This window comes from Phacochoerus africanus, chromosome 2 (assembly GCF_016906955.1).
Source record: "Phacochoerus africanus isolate WHEZ1 chromosome 2, ROS_Pafr_v1, whole genome shotgun sequence".
Classification (NCBI taxonomy): Eukaryota; Metazoa; Chordata; class Mammalia; order Artiodactyla; family Suidae; genus Phacochoerus; species Phacochoerus africanus.
In genome coordinates, this window is record NC_062545.1 from 63,662,722 (window position 1) to 63,688,294 (window position 25,573).

Below are 25,573 nucleotides of genomic sequence, written 5' to 3' on the forward strand. Positions count from 1 at the left end.
TTATTGAGTTGTATGAGCTCTTTATGTATTTTGAAGATTAATCCCTTGTTGGTCACTTTGTTTGCAAATAATTTCTCCCATTCTGTGGGGTTTTTTCATTTGTTTATGGATCCTTTGCTGTACAAAAGATTGTGAGTTTGATTAGGTCACATCTGTTTATTTTTGCTTTTATTTCTATTACCTGGGGAGACTGACCTAAGAAAACACTGATAAAATTTATGTCAGAAAATGTTTTGCCTATGTTTCTTCTAGGTGTTCAATGGTGCCATGTCTTATATTTGTGTCTTTAAGGAATTTTAAGTTAATTTTTTTATGTAGTGTGTGAGAGTCCTAACTTCCTTGATTTACATGGGGCTGTCCAACTTTCCCTGTACCACATGTTGAAGAGACTATCTTTTTCCCATTTATATTCTTACCTTCTCTGTCAAAATTTAAGTGACAGTAGGTGTCTGGGTATATTTCTGGGTTCTCTATTCTGTTCCATTGATCCATGTTTGTTTTTGTGCCAGTACCACTCAGTTTTGATTACTGTAGCTTTGTAGTATTGTCTGAAGTCTGGGACAGTTATGCCTCCAGCATTGTTCTTTTTCCTCAGGATTGCCTTGGCAATTCTGAGTCTTTCATGGTTCTATATAATTTTTTTGGATTATTTGTTCTAGTTCTGTGAAAAATGTCATGGGTAATTTGATAGGGCTCACATTAAATCTGTAAGTTTTTTGTTTGTTTGTTTGTTTTAGGGCCGCACCCACAGCATATGGAAGTTCCAGACTAGGGGTTGAATCAGAGCTGCAGCTGCTGGCTTATGCCACAGCCACAGACATTCAGTATCCGAGCTGCATCTGCAACCTACACCACAGCCCATCACAATGCCAGATCCTCAACCCACTGAGCAAGGACAGGATTGAACGCACATTCTCATGCATACTAGTCACGATGGAAACTTATAAATCTGTGAGTTGTTTTGGGTAGTATGGCTGTTTTAATAATATTAATTCTTCCATTCTAGGAGCATGGGACATCTATCCATTTCTTTGAATTATCTTCAATTTCTTTTATTCAGTGTTTTATTATTTTTGGCATATGAGTCTTTTACCTCTTTGGTCAAGTTTATTCATAAGTGTTTTTTCTTAGAATGAAGCTACCATCTCCCTGGGAGTGATCCTTCCTCATCATTCCTTTGGAAGATTTTGAGAGGAATCAATATTAGTTGTTGTTTTTTTTCTTTTTTGAAGTTTTATTTAAGTAGAGTTGCTTTCCAATGTTTCGATAATTTCTGCTATACAGTAGAGTGACTCAGTTGTATATGTACACATATCCATTCTCTTTCAAATTCTTTGCCACATAGATTATCATAGAATATTTGGGTAGAGTTCCCTGTGCTATTCAGCAGGTCCCTTTGGTCAATCAGTCCCTATACCTCAGTGTGCATATGCTAATCTCCAACCCCCAGATCACCCCTCCCCTGCCTCTACCTCTTCCCTTTGGTAACCATAAGTTTTTTGGGCTTTTTGTTTTGTTTTGTTTGCTTTTTAGGGCCACACCTGTGGCATATGGAAGTTCAGGCTAGGGATCAAATTAGAGCTAGAGCTGCTAGCCTATGCCACAGCCACAGCAATGTGGGTTCTGAGCCACGTCTGTGGTCTACACCACAGCTTACAGCAACACTGGATCCTTAACCGACTGAGCAAGACCAGGAATTGAACTTGCATCCTCGTGGATACTAGTCGGATTTATAACCTGCTGAGCCACTCTTGGAACTCCTCCATAAGTTTGTTTTCAAAGTCTTTGAGTCTGTTTCTGTTCTGTAGATAAGTTCATTTGTATCCTTTTTTTATATTCTACATGGAAGTGATATCCTGTGATGTTTATCTTTCACTGTATAACTAACATGGCTTAGTGTGATAATCTCTATGTCTATCCATGTTGATGCAAATGGCATTATTTCATTCTTTTTGTGGCTGAGTAATATTCCACTGTATGTATGTACTGCCATATTCTTCTAGTATGTTCTTTGTGTGTTTGATAAAAATACCATGATATTCTTCTAGATCTTAGTATGTTTGGTAAAATTTCCCATTGAAGCCACATAGTCCTGGACTTTTGTTTGCACTGAGTTTTTTAAATTATAGATTCTATTTCATATCAAGTGATTGGTCTGTTCAAGTTTTCTACCTCTTCTTGGTTCAGTTTTGGTATGCTTTTATGTTTCTAGAAACTTGTCTGTTCTCAGTTGTTGAATTTATTGGCACATAATTGTTTCTGGTATTCTCTTACGGTTTTTGTATTTGTGCAATATCAATTGTTATTTCTCATCTTTCATTTTTTTTAAATTTTATTGGAATATAGTTGACTTACAATGCTGTGTCAATTTCAGGCATACAGCAAGTAAATAAGTTATAGATACACATATGTCCATTTCTTTTCAGATTCTTTTCCCACATAGGTTATTGCACAGTATTATATACTTTTTCCTATACTATACAGGTCCTTGTTACCTGTCTGTTTTGTATATGTTCTTGTGTATATATATAGGTCCCAAACCCCTAATTTATCCCTTGTCTCTCCCCCAGTTTCCCCTTTGGTAGCCCTAAGTTTGGTTTCAAAATCTTTGTGTCCATTCTCTGTTTTGTAAATTCTATTATATCATCTTTATAAGATTCCACATATTAGTGATCTCATAGGACATTTGGCTTTCTCTGACTTACTTCACCTAGTATGGTAATCTTTAGGTGTATGCATGTTGCTGCAAATGGCATTATTTCATGCTTTTTTCATGGCTAAGTATTCCATTGTATATGTATGCTGTGTTTTTTTTTATCCATTCCTTTGTCGATGGGAATTTAGGTTGCTCCTGTGTCTTGGCAGTTGTAAATAGTGTTGTAGTGAACATTGGGGTACATTTATCTTTTTGAGTTGTGCTTTTCTCAGAATATATGCCCAGGAGTGGTATTGCTGGATTATATGGCATTTCTATTTTTAATTTTTTAAGGAATCTCCATACTGTTCCCTATAGTGATTGTACCAGCTTATGTTCCCACCAACAGTGCAGGTGGTTTCCCTTTTTTCTCATTCTTTGGGTTGTCTTTTCATTTTGTCAGTGGCTTCCTTTGCTGTGCAAAAGCTTTTAATTATGTCCCATTTGTTTATTTTTGTTTTTATTGTCATTTACTCTAGGAGATGGATCGGAAACAATATTGCTGTGATTTATGTCAAAAAATGTTTTGCCAGTTTTTCTATAGGAATTTTATAGTATCTGATCTAACATTTTAGGTCTTCCATTTTGATTTTATTTTTGTGCATGGCATTAGCATTCTAATTTCATTCTTTTACATGTAGCTGTCTAATTTTCCCAACACCACTTAATGAAGAGACTGTTTTTCCTCCATTGTATATTCTTGCCTCCTTTATCATAGATTAATTGACTTTATGTGCATGAGTTTATTTCAGGGCTTTTTATCCTATTTCACTGATTTTGTGCCAGTAGCATACTATTTTGATGACTATAGCTTTATAGTTAGTTTGAAGTCAGGGAGCTTGATTCCTCCAGCTCCATTTTTCTTTCTCAAGATTGCTTTGGCTATTCATGGTCTTTTCTGTTATCATTCAAATTGTAAAATTTTTTCCTCTAGTTCTGTGGAAAATGCCTTTGGTAATTTCATAGGGATTGCACTGAATCCATAGATTGCCTTGGGTAGTGCAGCCATTGTGATAATATTGATTCTTCCAATCCAAGAGCATATAGTACAGCTTTCCATCTGTTTGTGTCATCTTTGATTTCTTTTCATCAGCATCTTATGGTTTTCAGGGTACAGAACTGAGTCAGTTCTCTCCCTGAGTCTGATCCCCAGAGCCCAAGTTTTAGTTCCCAACCCCTGTTGGCACCAACAGATGGTTGTCTTGGGCTGGGAAGGGCAGGGTGGTAGCACTGGCCACTTGTGTGGGACTGATTCCATTTTAATTACTTCAAACCAATTGCTATGTTCTCCTTCTCCAAGATTCTGAACTTCCACCTATGTCCTAGCTGATTTCACCACTGTGTGTAGGGGGGTTCTTCCCAGTGTAAAGGAACTTTTCTCCTTTCCCAGCTCCTTCCTGGGGGTGCAGGTCCCATCCCCCTTCCTTTCTTATTTTTTTTTCCTCTTTAGCTTTTTTCTTCTTTCTTTTATCCTCCCCAGTTATGTGACAATTTGCTTTCTCTATCAGAATTCTGAAGTCTTTTGCCAGTGTTCAGCAAATTTTCTGTGTGAAACGTTCACATATAGATGTATTTTTTATATATTTGGGGGAATAGATGAGCTTCATGTCCTATACCACCTTCTCCTCCTTTCTCTTTCATTTCTTTAAGAAAAAAAAAATTTATTAATGTTTACTTGATTTACAATGTTGTGCTACTTTCTGCTGTAGAGAAAGTGACCAGTCATACATACATATGTATGTATGTATGTGTGTGTATCTTCTTTATATTATCTTCCTCAAGATTTATTCCAAGAGACTGGATATAGTTCCCTGTGCTATACAGTGGCACCTATTGTCTGTCCATTCTAAATATCATAATTTGCATCTATTAATCTCAAATTCCCAATTCATCCCACTCTCTCTGCCCTACCCCTTGACGACCGCAGGTTCATTCTCCAGGTCCATGAGTCTCTGTTTTGTAGATAGGTTCATTTGGATTCAGCCATATTTTGGATTCCACTTGTAAGTGATGTGGTATTTGTCTTTTCCTTTCTGACTTACTTCACTTAGTATGATCATTTCTAGTTGCATCCATGTTGATGCAAATAGCATTATTTCACTCCTTTTTTTTATGGCTGAGTAGTATTGGATTGTATATATGTACTGCATCTTTTTAATTCATTCGTCTGTCAATGGATATTTTAATTGCTTCTATGGCTTGGCTATTTTGAGTAGTGCTGCTATGAATACATGGGTATATGTATTTTATTGAATTGTAGTTTTGTCTGGATATATGCCCAGGAGGGGGATTGCTGGATCACATGGTAGTTCTGCTTTTAATTTTCTGAGGAAGCTCCATACTGATTTCTATAGTGGTTGTAACAATTCACCTTCCACCAACAGTGTAGGAGGGGTCCCCTTTTCTCCACACCCTTTCCAGCATTCGTTATTCATAGACTTCTTAAAGGTGGTCATTCTGACCAGTGTGAGGTGGTACCTCATTGTAGTTTTGATTTGCATTTCTCTAGTAATTAGTGATGTTGAGCATCTTTTCATGTGTCTGCTGATTATCCTTATGTCTTCTGTGGAGAGAAATGTCTATTTAGGTCTTCTGCCCATTTTTTGATTGGGTTGTTTGTTGTTTTTGTTGTTTTTTGTTTGTTATGTTTTGTTCTTGAGTTCTTGAGTTTTATTAGGTGTTTGTATGTCATTGCCTTGTTTGCAACTATATTCTCCTATAGGTTGTCTGTTTCTGATTTTTTTTTTTTCTTATGGTTTCCTTTGCTATGTAAAAGCTTGTAAGTTTGATTAGGTCTCATTTATTTATTTTTGTTATTATTTCTATTTCCTTGTGAGACTAACATAAGACAACATTTGTATGGTTTATGTCAGAGAATGTTTTGCCTGTATTCTCTTCTAGGAGTTTGATGGTGTCATGTCTTACATTTAAGTCTTTAAGCCATTTTAAGTTTGTGTGTATGGTATGAAGGTGTGTTCTAGTTTTGTTGATTTACATACATCTGTCCAGTTTTCCCAGCACCACTTGCTGAAGAAACTTTTTCCCATTTTATATTCTTGTCTCCTTTGTTGAAGGTTAATTGACAGTAGGTATCTGGCTTTATTTGGGGGCTCTCTCTTCTGTTCCCTTGGTCTGTATGTCTGTTTCTGTACCAGTACGACACTGTCTTGATGACTGTAGCTTTGTAATATTGTTTGAAGTCTGGGTGAGTTATGCCTACTGCTTTGGTTTGGTTTGGTTTGGTTTTTCCTCAAGATTGCTTTGGCAATTCTAGGTCTTTTATGGTTCCATGTCAGTTTTTGGAGTATTTGTTCTAGTTCTATGAAAAATTTCATGGGTAATTTGATAGTGGTCACATTAAATCTGTAGATTACTTTGGGTTGTATGGCCATTTTAACAATATTTTTTCCAATCCAAGAGCATAGTATATTGTTTCATTTCTTTGAATCCTCTTTAATTTCCTTGATTAATGTTTTATAGTTTACAGCATATAAGTCTTTCACCTCCTTAGGTTTATTCCTGGGTATTTAATTTTGGGGGGTGTGATTTTAAAAGATATTTTTTTATATTCCATTTCTAGTATTTCACTGTTAATATACAGAAATTCAACTAATTTCTGAATGTTAGTCTTGTATCTCCTACTTCGCTGAATTTTCTGTCACTTCCACTTGCATGAAATATCTTTTTCCATCCCCTAACCCTCAGTATATGTGTGTTCTTTGCCCTAAAATGGGTCTCTTGTAGGCATCATATTGTGGGCTCTTGTTTTATTATCCCATCTGCCATTGTTTCTTTTGATTGGAGCATTTAATCCATCAACATTTAAAGTAATTATTAATGTATATTTATTGCCAGTTTAAACCTTGTTTTGCAGTTGATTTTGTCATCTTTTTTCCTCTCTCTCTTTCTCTGTCTTTTCCTTTTGTGGTTTGATGGTTTGCTTTGATATTATGCTTAAGTTCTCCTCTTTTTGTTTTTTGTGAATCTGTTGTTTTTGATTTCTGGTTGCCTTGTTTTTTTGTTTGTTTTGTCTTGTTGTTTTTTGCTTTTTAGGGCTGCACCTGCAGCATATGGAAGTTTCCAGTCTAGGGATCAATTGGAGCTGCAGCTGCCAGTCTGTGCCATAGCCACAGCAATGAGGATTACAGCTCACAGCAGTACCAGATCCTGATCCACTGAATGAGGCCAGGTATTGAACCTGCGTCCTCATGGATACTAGTTGGGTAGGTACCTCACTGAGCCACAATGGGAACTCCCAAGGTTAACCTGTTTTTTAAGTGTGTTAACCCATTACTAACTAGGTTCATTTAGACTGGTAGTCATACAAGCTCAAACACATTCTTTAAAAAAAGTAAAACCTAAATTTTCTTACTCCCTTCATGTTTTATTATTTTGATGTCCTCTTTTACATTTTCATGCTTATCCTTTTTTATTCATTGTGGTTTTCTTTGCTTTTCACAAAATCTTTTTGATTTTTTAAAAAAATCTCTAGTGGTTTATTTAAGTGATTTACTTTCCTATTGTGATTTTTCTCTTACAAATTTTTCTTTTCTAATTTAGAGATGACCTTTTAATATTTCCATTAGGATAGGTTTAGTATTGTTGTTTCTTTAAGTTTTGGTTTGTCTGAGAAATTCCTTATATTCTATTCTACATGATAATCCTGCTGGTAGAGTATTCCAGATTGCAGGTTTTTCCCTTTCAGCCCTTTGAATATATCTTGCCATTCCTCTGACCTGCACTGTTTCTATAATCAGCTGATATCCTTATGAGAGTTTTCTTGTAAGTAACACATTGTTTTTCTTTCGCTGCCTTTAAAATCCTCTCTTTAACTCTTCCCATTTTAATTATAATATGTCTTGGTGTAGTTTTGTTTGGGTTCATCTTGTTTGGGATCCTCTGTGCTTCCTGTATGTGGATATCTGTTTCCTTCTTTAGATTTGGTGAATTTTCAGCCCTAATTTATCCAAATACATTTTCAGTCCCCTTTTCTCTTCTTCTTCTGATATTCCTTTATGTGTAGATTGGCACACTTTATATTATCACATAGGTCTCATATTACTTTCATTTTTTTTGTTTGGTTTTCTGTCTGCTGTCCTGATTGGGCGATTTCCATTCAATCTTTCAAGTCACTTAGTGGTTCCTCTACATCATTCATTCTGCTATTCATTGCCTTTAGCCCACCTTCATCTTGGCAAATGAATTTTCTAAGTTTTCTTGGCTTCCCCTTATAGTTTCTAGTTCCTTTGTAAAGTAATCTGAATTAATGTTGATATGTGCTCTTAATTCTTCAGTATTTTCATTAGCTTCTCTTTGAGCTCAGGATCTGGTAGATTAGAGAGGTCTGTTTCATTGTTTGTTCTTTCAGGGGATTTTTGTTGTTGTTGTTGTTCTTTTAATTGTGAACGGTTCCTCTCCTTCCTTTTACTCTATTTCTCAGACTTTGGATTTAGGAGAAAAACTTATCTAGTGTAGTCTTGAAGGGCTTTTTTTATGTGGGAGCATCCCTGTATAGCCTATGTGAGTCTGATATCTTTGGTATGAGGGCTCTTTTTAATATGGATATATGCCATGACTTTCTTCCAAGAGTGCTGGCTCTTATCCCCTTTTTAGGGGTATGATGGGTGTTGAGTGAAGCTTCATCTTTGCTCTGTGGTTGTACTAGCCCGGTTGAGGGGTAGGATATGCTCCCCATTGTTGTGGTAGAAGCCCCCAGATTCGTTTTTGAGCTCCGTGTGAGTTTGGTGGGACTGCAGTGCTTCTTCTGGCAGAGGATCCACTCAGTATTCCTCCACAGGAGCTGTCCACTGGGGAGTGTACTCAGTACCGTCACCTGTCACCCATATGTGGACTTACAAAGTATGTTGTTATTGGCACTGCCCCTGGCCCTGCCTCAACTATAGGAATGCAGACTTGGCCTTGTTGACCCTCAGGTGCTTTGTTCACAAAGCCACTAGTGCAGATCCATCAGTGTAGATCCACTTAAGTCAGACACCAGGACTGCTGTAGTTACACACCTGGACCTGCCTTGGGATCTGTGGAATAAGCTTAGAGCCCAGCCCTGCTTCAGTGTGCATGCACCTGTAAAGCCCATAGCTGCTAATACCAGACTTGCCCCAGCTGCAGGAACACCAGTAATCTGCTCGGATGTCTCACAGGTGCAAAGCTTTAAAGTTAGCAAATCTGTAGCTCTGTCAGCCACTGGACATGGCTCAGATTTCAGCTCTGCCTCTGAGGTCTTGGGGCTCCTGGGGTTCAGTTCAGATTTCAGCACTACCTCCCATGTAGAAAACCTACTGGTGCTTGCATGTTCTCAGGGCCTGAAGAGATGGAACCATGCCTGCTTTAAGCACACAGAGAATGAGGCTGCTCTGGTGGGATCCCTGCCCTCCCTTTGTTCACAAGTTAGCAATGGTGCTTTGTAGAAGACCTGGGCTCAGTCCTGCATATACTCCGGCTTGCAGCCAGGAGCACACTCCAGCACCCTCAGGCTGTCTCTGCACAGCCAACCCTAGTCCTGTCCCCAAGTCTGTCCACTGAAGCCTGAGTTTAAGCACCCAGCCAGTGTGTGCACTAGCAGATGTGCTTCTCAGGCTGTGGAGTGCAGATAGATGGTCAGGACTCTCTGTTATGCCTGCCTTAAGTTGGTTGCCATACTCTCCTCTGAGCCTCTGAAGCTCCCTTTCTATCCTGGATGTTTTCCAGCTAGTGAAGGGGGCAGGGTGAAGGAACATTTCCTCTTTCAGAGCTCTCTCTCAGGAGCACAGATCCTGTCCCAATTTCTTCCTTTCTTTTTCTTTCTTGTCCTACCCAGTTACATGTTGATGTTTCTTACAATTTTGATTGTATGAGATCTGCCTACATTCAGTAGGTAGTCCATGAGAATTGTTCCACATGTAGATGTGTTTTTGATGTATTTGTGGAAAGAGGTGAGTTCCATGTCCTTGGGTTCTGCCTTCTTGATCTCTGGTGCAATTTTTGCCTTCACTTTTTTCTTCTAAATTAATTTTTGTCTTTCATTAACTAATCATCTTAGTTTGGTTTTTTTAAGTCATAAATATGTATTATTCTATAACAGATAAAGGGTTTTGTTTTGTTTCTTTTTCATAAAGGCCTACACCAGTGAATTCTTTGATTTCAAAATATGGATTTCAGGAACAACTTCTTTACTGTGAGTTTGGTTTAAAGTATACATCTGTTAATTCGCTGTTGAATAGACTTATTATAAAACTTAACCAATTTTAATGTTTTTATCTCTTTTAACATTAAAACTTATATAACTTAAATATTTCTGGTTGAGTATTTCTATATACCAGTTGTCATGTATGTGTCTTACCTGATGTACCCAACCAAATATTAATGTTGGGTACTGCAAAAAGAGTGGAATTAAAAGCAAATTATGTGTGTGTATAAAGATATACTTTTGTCTTATAGATAGAGACTTAAAATTTTAGAATTAAGAATGATTTTCATTTTGTTTCTTACAGATTTTTACTACATTTTCTTATGAAAGTAGTGCTTGGCTAAAAATTTTTACTAAAAGTTTATAGCATTACAAATAAATTCTTAGCATTCAAACAGTTTTGTTGTTGTTGTTTTTAAAGGTTTGCTGGAATTTTTTTTTTTTTTTTTTTGATCCTGGGCCAATAATCAGATCCAAGCCACATTTGTGACTACATTGCAGCTGTGGCAATAGCCAATCCTTTAACTTGTTGTGCCAGGCCAGGAATTGAACCTGTATTCTGATGCTTCAGAGATGCCACCAATCCTGTTTTGCCACAGCAGGAACTCTGGCTGAAATAATTTTTAAAAGCAATGACTTAATCTTTTGACTCAGGAATCTGTGCAAATATAAGAATTAAAATGAATAAGGGGAAAAAGCTCAAATACAGAACCAAAACTTAATTTTTATTCACTGTATTTTCCAGAATCTGGAGTTGAATTTAAGTTTTTTAAAACAAATTTAAAATCAAAATGTGGTGATTTGGAGATCTGCATAATTGGGGGGTTGGTGGAATTTCATTGTAATGGTAAAGTTTTTCAAGTAATTGATAAAATTGATAACTTTGAATTTAGCTTGGATTTATGTTGTAGTCACACAAAATTTAAAATTATGTGTTGTAGTCTATTAAGTTATCTAGACTTCTGATGTACTCTAATTAGCATTGAAATTTTGAAATTCATATGTAAACTAATTTTTATTTATGTTAAATTAAGGCTAATTTTCCTAAATCATTCTTGGTGCTAGACACCTTGTGAATGTTTTTGTTGGTTTGCTTAGAAATAACTCCTTCCTATCTTCTTCCTTTTCTTAAGGAATTTTGATATTTAAAACAACAAAGTGTATAATCAAATATTAGAGTTGAAATAAAAAGCATAAATTTGGTGTTAATGGCAGCACTATCCAGTTCTCAAACTGGCATTAATCCATTGATTTTGATGTAGTGATGGTGGTGGTTGTGGTTGTCACAGTGGTGGTGATATTTAGTTAATATTTATTGAATATTTATTATATGCCAGCTAATGTTCTAAGCACTTTACTTGAATACAACAGCCCTATGAGATGGGGATCATAATTATCCTTATTTCACAGATGAGAAAATGGAGGCATAAGTAAAATGAAACACTTGCCCAGTGTTTGTCAGCTCGTAGGTAGAGTTGAGGTTTGGTCTTAGGCTGTCTGGATCCAGTAACCATGGTGTTATACTTCTGTTATAGGTAGGGTTAAAATGTGTTGCTTCAGTTTAAACAGTGGAAATGAAATAATTTGTACAAATTTTCATGGCTTTATTTTACACTGTTGATTCTAATAGGATCCAGGTGTCCTGATTTTTTTCTAAAAATGAGAAATTTGAACTTGGTAACACTAGTGATTGTGTATTGTCTATTCTCAAAGTGTGTAGTCATCTACTTTTAATCATGAGATAAATAACCGCATTTTTTCCCCCAAAATTACTCAGACTAAAAAAATTCAACATTAATATTAACTAGTTTGAACTACAAGTCCAGCATCTTTAGCAAGTTGCCAGAATTTCTGAGATTTATGACCTGAGTATTCTCATAAATGACAGGAGAGTTTTGTCTAAAATATAGTGTCTTTAGTATGCAATTTGAATTTTAAATTACAATTTTTAAAGGGTAAGAATAACGGAATTGTGAAATAGCATTATTTCACAATTAATAATAATATGTAATTTGTAATAGTGTATTACTTTTTAGATTTTTTTACCTACTCTGATTTATTGCTATTTGTTTGGTTTCCTTTTAAGCTGTTCTTGAGGAACTTGTTAATAGTGGACGCTTACGAGGCACCGTGGTTGGTGGAAGACAGGATAAGGCGGTGTTTGTCCCTGACATTTACTCCAGAACACAAAGTACTTGGGTAGATTCTTTTTTCAGGCAGAATGGCTATCTAGGTAAGTCTTTTTTTTAACTGAAACTCATTTGTAATTCTAAACACATTCCTAGAAAGATTGTATTAGCCCTGGGAATACGCATGTACTTTATTGTTGCCAGCAGATTGCAGTGGTTGTTTTTGAGTACAAAAGTAGTCACACTGCAGGTTTCTGTGGCTCATGTAACTGAGTTTAATTCCATAGTTATTGAACTGTTATGATGTAGAAAGGCCAAAAGCTGGTAGTAAATTATCATCCTCCCAGTAATGTGATTCTATATATAAAATACTTCAAGTACTTTTTAATTCGTAAAAATTAATTATACTTATTAATCCTATAACTTATGCAGTTGCCTGGTTCTTTTGTTTGTTTAGTTACATAATCTTAGAAATATATTTTTGGCTATCAGTCTTACAGTGTTTATTTTTATTAGTTATCCACTACTTCAGAAACATTGAAATTATTCTAAATAATATTTCTGAGGTTCTGTCATTTGGATCAAGTATATTGATTAAATTTAATCATTGAAACAGTGTGTGTGTGTGAGAGAGAGAGAGAGAGAGATAGAGATTCAGGACTGAGTTGGACCAATTTCATAACCCAAGTCAAATTACATGAGATCATTTACCTATAAATAAGTAAACCTATAAGTCATTAGCATTCAGTTAAAATTTGCTAGAATGAATACTGGGCTTACCTTATGTTTTCTTGACTTGCTGTAATGTACCTTTTCAGTTTCTTCAGCCAAGGACTTGAATTAGAATTTTGTTGTAATTAAGTTTCTTAAATATAATTCTATAGGGCCAGAGAGAGGATGGTAGATATCTCCATTAACTTTAATGGCTGCAAATTAAAGTCTTAAGTTTGTACTTTTGTTAAATGCTAAATCTTTTACTAGTTTAAATTAGACTAGAGAATTGCTTTGTCCTCATTTGATGAAACTTTTGAGAAATAAATTCCATTCCTGTAGATAACTGTAATAAGCAAAATGAATTTTTTTTCTCTACTTCAACCATTACATTCCTTTACCCCATTTCTACTTTTATTACTCTTTAGTCCTCATATTTCCCTTTGTCCCCTTGATTAGAGAGGAAGTGACATAGCTGGATTAATGAAGTACTTGAATGAATTTTTCTACAAATATGTTTAATAATTAAAAATTGTTAAGGTAACATAATCAGGGAATAAACTGTGGTAACCTTCTATATTTTATTCTTATGAAGGCAATATTAGAATATAGTACATTCCCAAAGAATAGATTTTGGTAGAACTTAACTTTTTCTAAGATTTCTAAAAGGTGTGAATGATTGACAGTTCTGTTCCAACTTTGTGATGTATTTATAGAATTTGATGCTTTGTCCAGACTTGGAATCCCAGATGCTGTGAGTTACATAAAGAAAAGATATAAGACTATACAGCTCTTGTTCTTAAAAGCAGCTTGTATTGGTCAAGGACTTGTGGATCAGGTGGAAGCATCAGTAGAGGAAGCCATCAGCTCTGGAACATGGGTTGATATTGCTGTATGTTTCATCTTTTTCTTATTAATTTTTCTTTAAACTGGTGGCAACTGATATTTCACTAGTATATGACCATTTTGAGAATAGAATACACAAAGATAGTCATGGCTTTAGGGCTAAATTCTAGTAGTCATTATTATAACAAATAATCATAATTACTTTATGCTTGAAGACTTCTTACCTTTTGAAGAAGGGTGATTTTTTTATATATGGAACATCAACATCCAGAATTCTGTGAATCTCAAAACAAACACACATGCATATAACACTAATATCAAACCTGCCACTCAGAAATTGGTGAGATTTCTTACAGTCTCATCCAAGCATTTGCAGCTTTACTGGTATCAGGCAGCAAGTGTCATTTATTTATTTCTTATCCATTAATCTCTGTTAATATGTAACAAAAACTTCTTTAGCCCCGATAGTGTTTTATGTCAGGATTGACCAGTCTTTATTATGCCAAAAAAGATAAGTGTAGGTGAGGAAAAAGAGCCAGAGGCCCATCCATTATTTATTAGTCAGGGCCCAGACTTTCTTTGTAAAGTTGAAAGGACCTTGTTTTGGATACACAATTTCCCAGAGATTCCAGATGTGTTTGTTTATTCATTCAACAAATTTTATTAAGTACTTTATGTGTGCCAGGCACCACTTTACTTGCTGAATATGTTACGTCCCAACAAGTTTCTAGCCCTCTGGGAGGGGTATTTGGTGGGGGTAGGGAAGGAGTGTCAGTGAAAATAATTTCAGAGAGTAAAAAGAGCTAAGAAGAAATGTGTTTTGGATGCAAAGTTATCAGGACTTGAAGATGGACTGATTGTGAGTTTATGAGAGGAACTAACTTACTTGTAGGTTTGGGGCCTGATAAGCAAAATGGAACGTGGTTCTAAATTGGGATGGGAGAATGATGGTAAAGAGAACATGGGAGTCTGTGGGCAGGAGATATAAATCAACATTGTTTTGAACAGGATATGTTAAAATGTGAGATGCCTGTTAGATATCAGAGTGGGGAGGTTAGGGAAGAAGTAGGATATGTGATTTCAGAGTTCAGGTTAATGAGAAAAGCAGAAATAGAATTTGGGAAGCTGCCAGCACATAGATGGTTCTGAGACCCCATAGATTTAATGAAAGCATATTATATATAACAAATGCTATATCTGTATTATATTACATTTATACTTTGTTCTTATTTTGTTTGTAATTAGCCTCTGCTACCCAGTTCCTTGTCAGTTGAAGATGCTGCGATACTGCTTCAACACCTGTTGAGAGCACTCAGCAAACAGACTTCAGCTGTAGTCTTTAGTGACACTGTTGTAGTCAGTGAAAAATTTATAAATGACTGTGTAGAATTGTTCAGTGAACCGATGCACCAAAAAGCTGAAAAGGTATGTCAGATTTTCCTTCATCTACTAATTTTAACAGTATTTTTACATTAGAATCATCTGATGATTTTTGAAAAATGAGGTAAGCATTATACCCAAAACCAAAGACTGTTTCTTACATTCTTTCCCTTCAATGCATCATTTCTTTTTATTTTTCTTTCCTGGATTTTTCTCCTTCATTCCCATCAAATATATAAATTAGAACTCAGGAAGCTGATTTTATGAATTAAAATCTTATGAAAGAAATTACACATTTCACAATGAAGTAACCTGAGGGTATTGGTCCAATATTAAAAGCCATTAAAATGATATCTGTGGTATATGGATAAGTATATAGTAATATTTATCAATCAGTGCACAGTATATTTACTGAATTTAGCAGAGCTTTATTAATATTACCTATTTGGGGTATGCCAACAGGATAACTTATTGAGGAAAGAAATTGTTACTATATCAAAATTGATTAGTTCCTCTGAGGAACTGCTTAGAAGTTTTTAGAGGTGATGGTCATTCCAGGTCTGCTTTAATGGCTATTCAGTTCATGTTTCTAGTTAACACCACCATCTGCTTACAAAGCTGCTCACAAATAGATAGAAGAAGCCCATTTATCTTGGTGAGACTGTTAATAAATTCATAAGGGCTTATTAAATATATAATTTGCATTCATCTATATTTCTTTTACACTCCTTATTAATCTAAAAAAAAATGAGATAGCATTCTACATTTGACCTGAAAAGCAGCAAAGAGGAGTAAAAAGTACACAGGATTGATGTCAGTAAACCTGAATTCTAATTTCAACTTGTTTACTCTCTGTTGGCTTTGACAAATAGACCTCTAGTTTCCTCATCTACAAAGAAAAGGATAGTGATATCTACTCTCACAAGGATAACTATAAACTGAGGGGCAGTGTAAATAAAAAGTCTGGTATATGTTAGTTACAAATTACTAAATGACTATTATTTTTATTTGTGACCTTTTACTAAAATAAAAATTTATCCATTTTTTTTCTTTCCTTGGGCTCCTCCCTCCAACCATAAAAATAAATGCAGGGGAAAAAAGTGATTCTTTTGTTTGAATTGTCAATATTCTAAATGTATTTCTTTGGAAAACAAGGAAATATTTTTAATGTGAAAATGTGTGTTTGTCTCTACAGATTTAGAACCCTCTCCCATGATAAAGAACCATTTTCTGAACTTAGAAATAGTTCATTGTTTCTAACTTAAATTATGAAAAGCAGAGATAAAGAATGAGTCCAGAGGGGAAAAAAGTTTACGTGACATAGTATGCAATTCATATATAATCATTATGGTGGGGATGGCGATTTTGTTATCTTTCTAGTAATCTCAGATACCAAGGGGCACTGGACTTGGAAATCTCAGAAAGAAAGGGAGCAAGTGGTAAAATCAGCCAGTAATGGTTAAAGAGGATTGCATCTGATGCTGTGTGATCGGTTGTTCAGTGACTGGATAGGATTTCTCATTAGCTGGTGATAGATACAAAAACCCAAGAACAGCAAGGGAAGACACTGATTTTTAGCAAGGAAAAACAGTCTGAGTGAGCGGCAGCTAAGACAAAGCACTACAGTTTTAGCAATGAAACCAAAGAAGAATAGTTAGGATGTGAGTATATAAACAATTTTTAAGCTTTTTGTACTACTGTATATTTTTTTCTACAAAAAAATGAGCATGTTTTATTTTAGGAAATGAAAAATAATCCTGTTCATTTAATCACTGAAGAAGATTTGAAACAAATCTCCAGTTTAGAAAGCACTAATACAAATAAAAAAGATAAAAAAGATGAACGAAGGAGGAAAGCAACAGGTAACAAATTATTATTAATAGCGAAGTTTCATAATGAGTTTTTTATTTGTTGCAGTGAACATTCCGTTTATTAGGTCTTTTGAAAGGCCTTTTATTTGATTGATTCACCTTTCACTGCTAATACTAACCAAATCTTGCTAATGAATTAATAACTGATTATAAAAATGAAAATAGTGGTCATTATTTATTCTGTGTTTAATTTTGTGAGAACTATGCTAATGTCATGACCTCCTGTTCCCATCTCATCTTTATGTTCCAGCCCCAATAGCATTTTTTTTTTTTTTTTTTAATCTCAAACTTTGCAAGCTTGTGTTCATCTCAAGCCCTTTGCACAAGCTTTTCCCTGTACCGGAATGTTTTCTTCTGAACTTCAGGTAACTGTTTTCTTCTTGTCATTAAGAGCTCACCTTTAAATGTTAGTTCCTCACAGAGGCCTCTCTAACCATCCAGGGTAGTAGACACACTGTCACTTTTCCATCATATTATCTTCCCAGTTTTTTTACATCACTTTTATCACTGTGATGTGCTTTTTATCCTTTGGGACTCTTCTCCCACCTCATTTATTATTGTTTCCCTAGTACTTAGAGCACTCCTTGGTGTATTTTAAGTGCCTCATTAATATTAATTGAATAAATGAATTTCCCAAGAAGATTTTTTTATATTTCTTTTTTTAATCTAGAGTCACTGGAAATTATCCTTGGTAGCCCTGATACACTGGTAACTTGTATTTGGAAATTAATATATATTTTCCATACTTTTTATAGTAGGAATAATTTTATTAGTGCTGTATCAGGGTTAAAGAAATTAAATGTTCAGCAGACACATTTCACTGTTAAATATACTGTATTGAACGTGTTACAAAAACTTCATTTTTATTTGCTGTCAGAATTCACTCCTATTTCTTTTGAGATTGTTTTACTTTCAAAATTCTTCTGCAGAATCTTTCAATAATGATATTTTGAAATTTCTATTCTGGGAAAATTATATGGTAAATTACCCCAGTAAATCACATTAGTATTCACAGCCATGCGTATTTTATCGTATTATTTAAAGACATAGTTATAAATCCACCTTAATCAATTAGTGCACTTATGTCAGAATAACTAGTTGGTTTTTTCCTTAAAATTCAAGGTCATCTGGTATTTTGTTCTTAGTGATAGTGCTATTGTAATTGATTACAGTTCATGGAATAATGTTAAACATGAACATCTTCCCCATAAGAAACGTATTACCAAATGTAAAAAATACTTTAGATTTATATTTATCTATCGTAAAAGCAAAGGGAGATAAATTAGTAGAACTTATAGGATATGATGAAATCTAAGGGAATTCTTAGAGTTTAGGAAAAGATCTTTCATTTATATAAATTCTTTTATTGAAAAAATTGAATATTTTATGAATAAATATATTTTCATGGAGTTCCCATGGTGGCTTAGCAGTAATGAACCTGATTAGTATCCTCGAGGACATGGGTTCGGTCCTTGGCCTCACCCAGTGGTTTAAGCATCTGGTGTTGCCAGGAGATATGGTGTAGGTCACAGACATGGCTTGGATCCTGCGTTGCTATGGCTGTGGCTTAGGCCGGTGGCTATAGCTCCAATTCAACCCCTAGCCTGGGAACTTTCGTATGCTGTGGGTGCAGCCCTAAAAAAAGACCAAAAGAAAGTAAATGAATATTTACTTTTTTCAGTAATTTTCAACGTAACAAAATCCCATTACTATTCTGTTTTTCTGTTATTAAATAACATATTTTAGTCTTCTGTTTTTGAATTCATATTTTTAAATGTAAATATCTTATAGAGATGAAATTTACCTCAGTAACATTTTTTTACTTTTACTTACTGTTTCATAGTTTGTATATTTTTATCTTCATTTAGCCAGTAGATGGTTGAGAACTATATTTTTCTACTTAACCAATTTAAAATTTATGGTCAACATTTATTGAGCACCTGTTATGTGTCAAACATTGCCTTAACCCCAAGGATACAAACACTAGGGGGACATGCTCCCTGCTCAAGTAGTTCATTGTCTTTTTGGGTGGAGGGAGAGTCAGGATGTCTCCTATAAACCTGAGGAATAAGCTTTCAGTCAAGAACACAAAACGAAGTAGTAGTAAATTTGTGAAATACTATATTAGGGTATATTAATGAGGCTGTAGTTGAGCAAATTAGAGCACCTTTGAGGAAAATAGAAGAGGAGGTAAAGGAATGGGTTTGGCCAAGAAAAAGCCAGTCAAAGATACTGAAAATAGGTATCATTAGAGAAAGAGGAAAAGACTGCATTTAGAGCAGGCAGGCTATCTAAGTGAGTTGCTCAAATTCAAAATATTTCATATTTTAGTATTTATTAAATTTTATTGACTGAATTTACAAAACTTTTTATTTGGCTTTTATCTTTCTAAAGTTAAATACAGCAATATAGTGTCATTTCTAAAAATAGTAATTTAGGTAATACTAACTAATGTAATTTTCCTCCAGAGGGCAGTGGAAGTGTGAGAGGAGGAGGTGGTGGCAATGCCAGAGAGTACAAAATTAAAAAAATCAAGAAGAAAGGAAGAAAAGATGACGATAGTGATGATGAGTCATCTCACACTGGTGTGTAGCCTTGTTTCACTCTTTTTTTCCCACATATGCATGTTTTTTTTAACATTTTCTTAAGGTGCATACATCTTAAGATGTCTGCTTATACAGGATGTCCTTGCCTTGAACAGTTTCACTGGGAACAAATTTCACAGTTAAATAAAATCAGTTCCCCAGTAACAGTTCATATTTTAGTTACTAGAGTATATTAAATGTGAGTATTTGCCTAAACTACAAACTTTGCTGATTCCCTAGTCCACATATCAGCACATAAGTAGCAGGTGTGATTCCTGATCTGTGACAGTCACATCACTTATTTTAAAGTTTGTCAGAGATTGATCACTATGCATCTCTTAATTTACTTTATGCACAGAAAACACAGCTTGTAGCTGTGTTGCCTCCTTGTCCCCCAGTGATAAATCCATGTGACATTTTACAAAAATGGATAGTCAAAAGAGGGAATTGGCCAACAAAGATGAAAGTACAGCTAAGAAGGGAAAAATGATAACATTGGATATAAAATATGAATCAAGGATAAATGAAGTTACAGAAGAAATACCTGACTGTGGGAATGTTAAATGTTGCTTTTTTTCGAGAGACTCTAGCCAGGCAGGCAGAGAAACTTGGTAAAGGCACACTTGACGTAAATGAGGGAAGTGGCTTTGACGAAAAGGATAAAAATGTCTTAGAGGATGTGAAGTTGGCAAAAAGCTTCACATTAAAGGAATTCCCAGAGATGTTTCACAATATTAAAAGGGCAAAGGATGAAATGTTGGAAGCTGATCCAGAGTTAAAAAAGGAGTATGACAACTTGTCCAGGCATAAAAAAGATGCTTGCTCTGTTTTTTAAGTTTAGAGAATGAGAAGACAAGCACTGTTCAAACTACTTTTGATAAATTTTTTACAGAGAAATAAAACATTTTCATTCTCCATGTTTCTGATACACTCATTACAGTGTACTAAATTAGAACTATTAGATCTTGATGCATAGTGATAAGTGATTTTTGAGCCATTCTATTTTTATTTGTTTCATTTTTATATTCAATAACCTAATTTAGCTGGAAATAATTACTTCTTTTATGCCTTTACAATTAATAACGGAAATATTGTTAGATTTCTTTGCAACTCAGACTTTTCCAAGTGATTAGACATAGCATTTCCACAGTTAAAAATCATTTTCATTACAGTAGCTGCATACAAATTTTCCTTGGTATAGAATTATTCTTGTAAGAGCAAAAATAAATTATAGGTATAAAATTGTGAGTTTTTTTTTTCATCCATGCCTTTCCAAAAAGACATTTTAGCTTAATTCTACTGGAGATGTGTGTGGTTTACTTGATTATAAAGATTTTTCCTATAATGCTCATATAAATTTTAAGGATTTGATTTTTAGTAAATATTTATTTTTATAAATAAGGAAATTCTGCTCAGTATCCATTTTCAACAAAGAGAAATTGTCATTTCCTCAAAGTTTTTTTTTTCTATCCGCTTGTTTTGATTTCCAGCTATGTGCATCATCCAGGTTAGTTTGGAGTGAAATCATCTTTATTATTTTTGACTGACTTGGAGAAAACAAGTTAGAAAATTATTACTCAAAAGAACTGGCACTGTATTTCCTACTTTAACAGTTTTCAAGAGTTATTGAAATTTGAAATTGGCAGTTTTGGTGATGAAAACAGTATTAGAGACTTTATGGTAGGCAGTGAATGAATTACCATCTTATTAAATATATTAATGGAACTTTATTTGCATGTAGCTTGTTGTTTTGTTTTTCTTGGTTTTTCCTATGGCTCATTTTTATTACAGGAAAGAAGAAACCAGAGATCACTTTTATGTTCCAAGATGAGATTGAAGATTTTTTAAGAAAACATTTACAAGATGCCCCTGAGGAGTTTATTTCTGAACTTGCCGAGTACTTAATAAAGCAAGTATAAGAACATATGTTTTCTTTTTTATGATAGAAATTTAGTGATTTATTACCTAAAATTTTCACCAAGATCATAGACAACATATAATTTAGATGTTTTCTTTTCCATTTAGACTAGGTTAAAACCTAGTTTAACCTAGTAACCAAATTCCAGATTTTGTTTACTTACAGAAACAGTTCATTAAATATATAAGTGCTCTGGGCAAGGCAATATGGGAAATCCAGGGCAGGAGACTGGGGCATTGTTCTTCACTAATCTTACCATCCTAGTTGGGAGAAGAACAGCACTGATCACTGGCTGGTCCCTTCTGTTGCATGAAAAGTAACATCTAAAATGAAGAAAAGCGCATCTTCTATCTGGATTTGACAGATTTTTTTTATAAATTTAAGTGAGCATTCTTGTGCTTGAATATGTAACATAATTACATTTTCCATATGCAAAGAGATGAAATAGTTATTAATCATTTTCCATTACTTTTAAAAATAATCTATTCTGAGATTTTGGTTATAAAAAGGTTTTTTTAATATCTATTATAGTACTTTAAAAATTGAGAATTTAAATTTTTCCTGAGGATGGGGAATAGATTTATAGTCTAATATTCTCCAAGTTAACTGTAAAAAGTTGCTTTGAATTGAATTTAAAGTGAAGCTTTTTTTTGTTGTGTTCTTGTTGGCTTTAGTACAATAATTATGAGTACTTTAAAAATGAGAAGAATAATTCATTTAAGTTATAATTCCTGGGATTTGAAAGAAAATTCTTGTGAACTACTCTTCAAATTTTTACTTTTAAAAAAGTAGGAATCTTATTTAAAGCCTTATCCCATAAAAGCAGAATTTCTTATCTACATAAGCCCAGTACGTTTTAATAAACTAAATATATCTATCTCATACACAGACCACTAAATAAAACTTATCTTGAAGTGGTACGTTCAGTATTCATGTCTTCAACTTCTTCTGCCTCTGGAACTGGCAGAAAGCGCACAATCAAGGACTTGCAAGAAGAGGTTTCAAACCTTTACAATAATATTCGATTATTTGAAAAAGGGACCAAGTTCTTCACAGGTATTATATATTTAATACTGTTTTTTCATTGATTCTCTAATTGTTTTTGGAATTTTTTTTAATTTATTTTATTAAAGTACAGTTGAATTACAATGGTTATTTTTCATTTTTAAAAATTTTATTGAAGCATAGTTGATTTACAATGTTGTGATAATTACTGCTATACAACAAAGTGATTCATTTATACATATACACACATCCATTCTTTTTCTGATTCTCTTCCCATATAGACCATCACTGATTATTATAGAGTTCCCTGTGCTGTATAGCAGATTCCTGCTGGCCATTCATTCAGTATACCAGTGTGCATATGCCAGTGTCAAACCTCAAGTCCATTCCTCCCTCTACCACCTGTCAAATTTGTTTTCAAAGTCTGTGAATCTATTTCTGTTCTGCAAATGAGTTCATTTGTATCTTTTTTTAGATTCTACATATAAGTGACAGCAGTCTTTCACAATGTTACTAAACTTCACTTGGCAAAATAATCTCTAGGTCCATCCATGTTGCTACAAATGGCATTGTTTCCTTCCTTTTTATGGCTGACTAATATTCCATTGCCAACATCTTCTTTATCCATTCCTTGGTCAGTGGACATTTAGGTTGCATTCATGTCTTGGTTATTGTAAATAGTTCTGTGGTGAATATTGGGGTGCATGTATCTTTTTGAATTGTGGTTTCCTCTGTATATATGCATGCCCAGGAATGGGATTGCTGTGTCATATGGTGGTTCTATTTTTAGTTTTTGAGGAACCTCCATATTGTTTACCATTGTTGTACAAGAAGATTCCCTTTTCATTGCACCATCTCCAACATTTATTGTTTATATAAACTTTTGGACAGTATCCCTTCTGGCTGGTGTGAGATGGTACCTCCTAGTAGTTTTGATTTGCATTGCTCTTATTAGTGGTGTTGAGCATTTTCATGTGTTTTTGGCCATCTGCATGTCTTATTTGGAGAAACGTATTTGTAGGTCTTCTCCCCATTTTTTGATTGTTGGCTCTTTTGATTTTGAGCTTCATGAATTGTTTGTATATGTTTTGGGGATTAATTCATTTTGCTTATGATTTCTTCTGTGCAAAAACTTTTAATTAGGTCCCATTTGTTTATTTTTGTTTTTATTTTCATTACTTTAGGAGGTATATCTGAGAAAATATTGCTGTGGTTTATGTCACAGAATGTTCTGTGTGTGTTTTCCTCTAAGAGTTTTATAGTATTTGGTCTTATATTTAGATCTTTAATCTATTTTGAGGTGTGTTTTTTTTTTGGTATGGTGTTACAGCATTCTAATTTCATTCTTTTATGTGTAGCTGTCCAATATTGCACCCCAGCTTATTGAAGAGACTTTCTTTTCTCCATTGCATATTCTTGCCTCCTTTGTCATAGATAGTTGACCCTAGGTTCATGGGTTTATTTCTGGGCTTTCTGTTGTGTTCCATTGATCTGTATTTCCATTTTTTGTGCCATTACCATACTGTTTTAGTGACTGTACCTTTGTAGTATACTCTGAAGTCAGGAAGCCTGATTCCTCCAGCTCCATTTTTCTTTCTCAGGATAGCTTTGCCTATTCCAGGTCTTTTGTGTTTCCCTATAAATTGTAAAGCTTTTATTCGAGTTCTGTGAAAAATGCCATTGATGATTTAATAGGGATTGAACTGAATCTGTAGATTGTCTTGGAGAGTATAGTCATTTTAATAATATTGATTCTTCCAATTCAAGAGCATGGTATATCATTCCATCTGTTTGTGTCATCTTTGATTTCTTTCATTAGCATCTTACAGTTTTCAGAGTACAGGTCTTTTGTCTCTTTAGGTAGGTTTATTCTTTGGTTTTTTTATTGTTTTTGATGTGATGGTAAATAGGATCATTTCCCAAATTTCTCTTTCTGATTTTTTGACTGTTAGTATGTAGAAATATAACAGTTTTCTGTGTATTAGTTGTGTATCATGCAACTTTACTGAATTCATTGGTGAGCTCTAATAGTTTTCTGGAAGCATCTTTCAGACTTTTTATGTAGAGTATCATGTCATCTGCAAACAGTGATAGTTTTACTTCTTTTCCAATTTGGATTCCGTTTATTTCTTTTTATTCTCTGAATCGTGGAGCTTGGACTTCGAAAAACCTGTTAAATAAAAGTGGTGAGATTGGACATCCTCGTCTTATTCCTCATCTTAGCAGGAATTCGTTTACCTTTTATTGTTGAACCTGATGTTAGCTGTGGGTTTGTAATAAATGACCTTTATTATGTTGAGGTAGGTTCTCTCTATGTCCACTCTCTGGAGGGTTTTTATCAGAAATGGGTGTTGGATTTTGTCAAAATATTTTTCTGCATCTAATGAGATGATCATTTGGTTTTTATTCTTCACCGATTGGATTGCAAACATTGAAAAATTCCTGCATCCGTTGGATAAATCCCACTTGAGCATGGTGGTCAAAGTCATGATATGATCATTTTATGTGGTTTGCTAAAATTTTGTCGAGGATTTTTGTATCTGTTTTCATCAGTGATACTGGCCTGTAAATTTTTTTTTTTTCTTTTTTGTGGTATCTTTGTTTGGTTGTGGTATCAGGTTGATGGTGGTCTCATAGAATGAGTTTGGGAGTGATCCTTCCTCTTCAATTTTTTGGAAGAATTTCGGAAGGATAAATGTGGACTCTTCTCTAAATGTTTAGTAGAATTCATCTGTGAAGCCATCCAAGCCTAGACTTTTTTTTTGTAGCAAGTTTTTTGTATTGTTTTTTGTTTGTTTGTTTTCTGCTGTACAGCATGGGGACCCAGTAACACATGCATGCATACATAATTTTTTCTCCCATTGTCATGTTGCGAAGTAAGTATCTAAACATAGTTCTCAGAGCTACACAGCAGGATCTCATTGCTAATCCATTTAAAGAGCAATAGTTGCATCTGTTAACCCCATGCTCCCAATCCCTCCCACTCCCTCCCCCTCTACCCTCCTCCTCCCAGGCAACCACAAGTCTTCTCCAAGTCTATGATTTTCTTTTGTGTGAAAAGTTTCATTTGTGCTGTATATTAGATACCAGATATAACTGATATTGTATGGTATTTGTCTTTCTCTTTTTGACTTCAATCAGGATGAGAGTCTCTAGTTCCATCCTCATTGCTGCAAATGGTGTTATGTCGTTCTTTTTATGGCTGAGTAGTATTCCATTGTGTATATATACCACATCTTCCTATTCCAAA

At 34.5% G+C, this 25,573-nt stretch overlaps 1 protein-coding gene across 1 annotated transcript in view; it reads left to right on the plus strand.

The window, feature by feature from the left end:
• Positions 1-25,573, plus strand: part of UFL1 (UFM1 specific ligase 1) — a 61,895-nt gene that overhangs the window by 12,709 nt on the left and 23,613 nt on the right. Inside the window, exons 7-14 of the mRNA XM_047761297.1 lie at positions 9,808-9,866; positions 11,965-12,111; positions 13,435-13,610; positions 14,810-14,989; positions 16,686-16,806; positions 19,284-19,400; positions 21,192-21,309; positions 22,208-22,374. Of these exons, the coding sequence (XP_047617253.1) occupies positions 9,808-9,866; positions 11,965-12,111; positions 13,435-13,610; positions 14,810-14,989; positions 16,686-16,806; positions 19,284-19,400; positions 21,192-21,309; positions 22,208-22,374 (1,085 nt within the window). The remainder of the gene's footprint in view (positions 1-9,807; positions 9,867-11,964; positions 12,112-13,434; positions 13,611-14,809; positions 14,990-16,685; positions 16,807-19,283; positions 19,401-21,191; positions 21,310-22,207; positions 22,375-25,573) is intronic.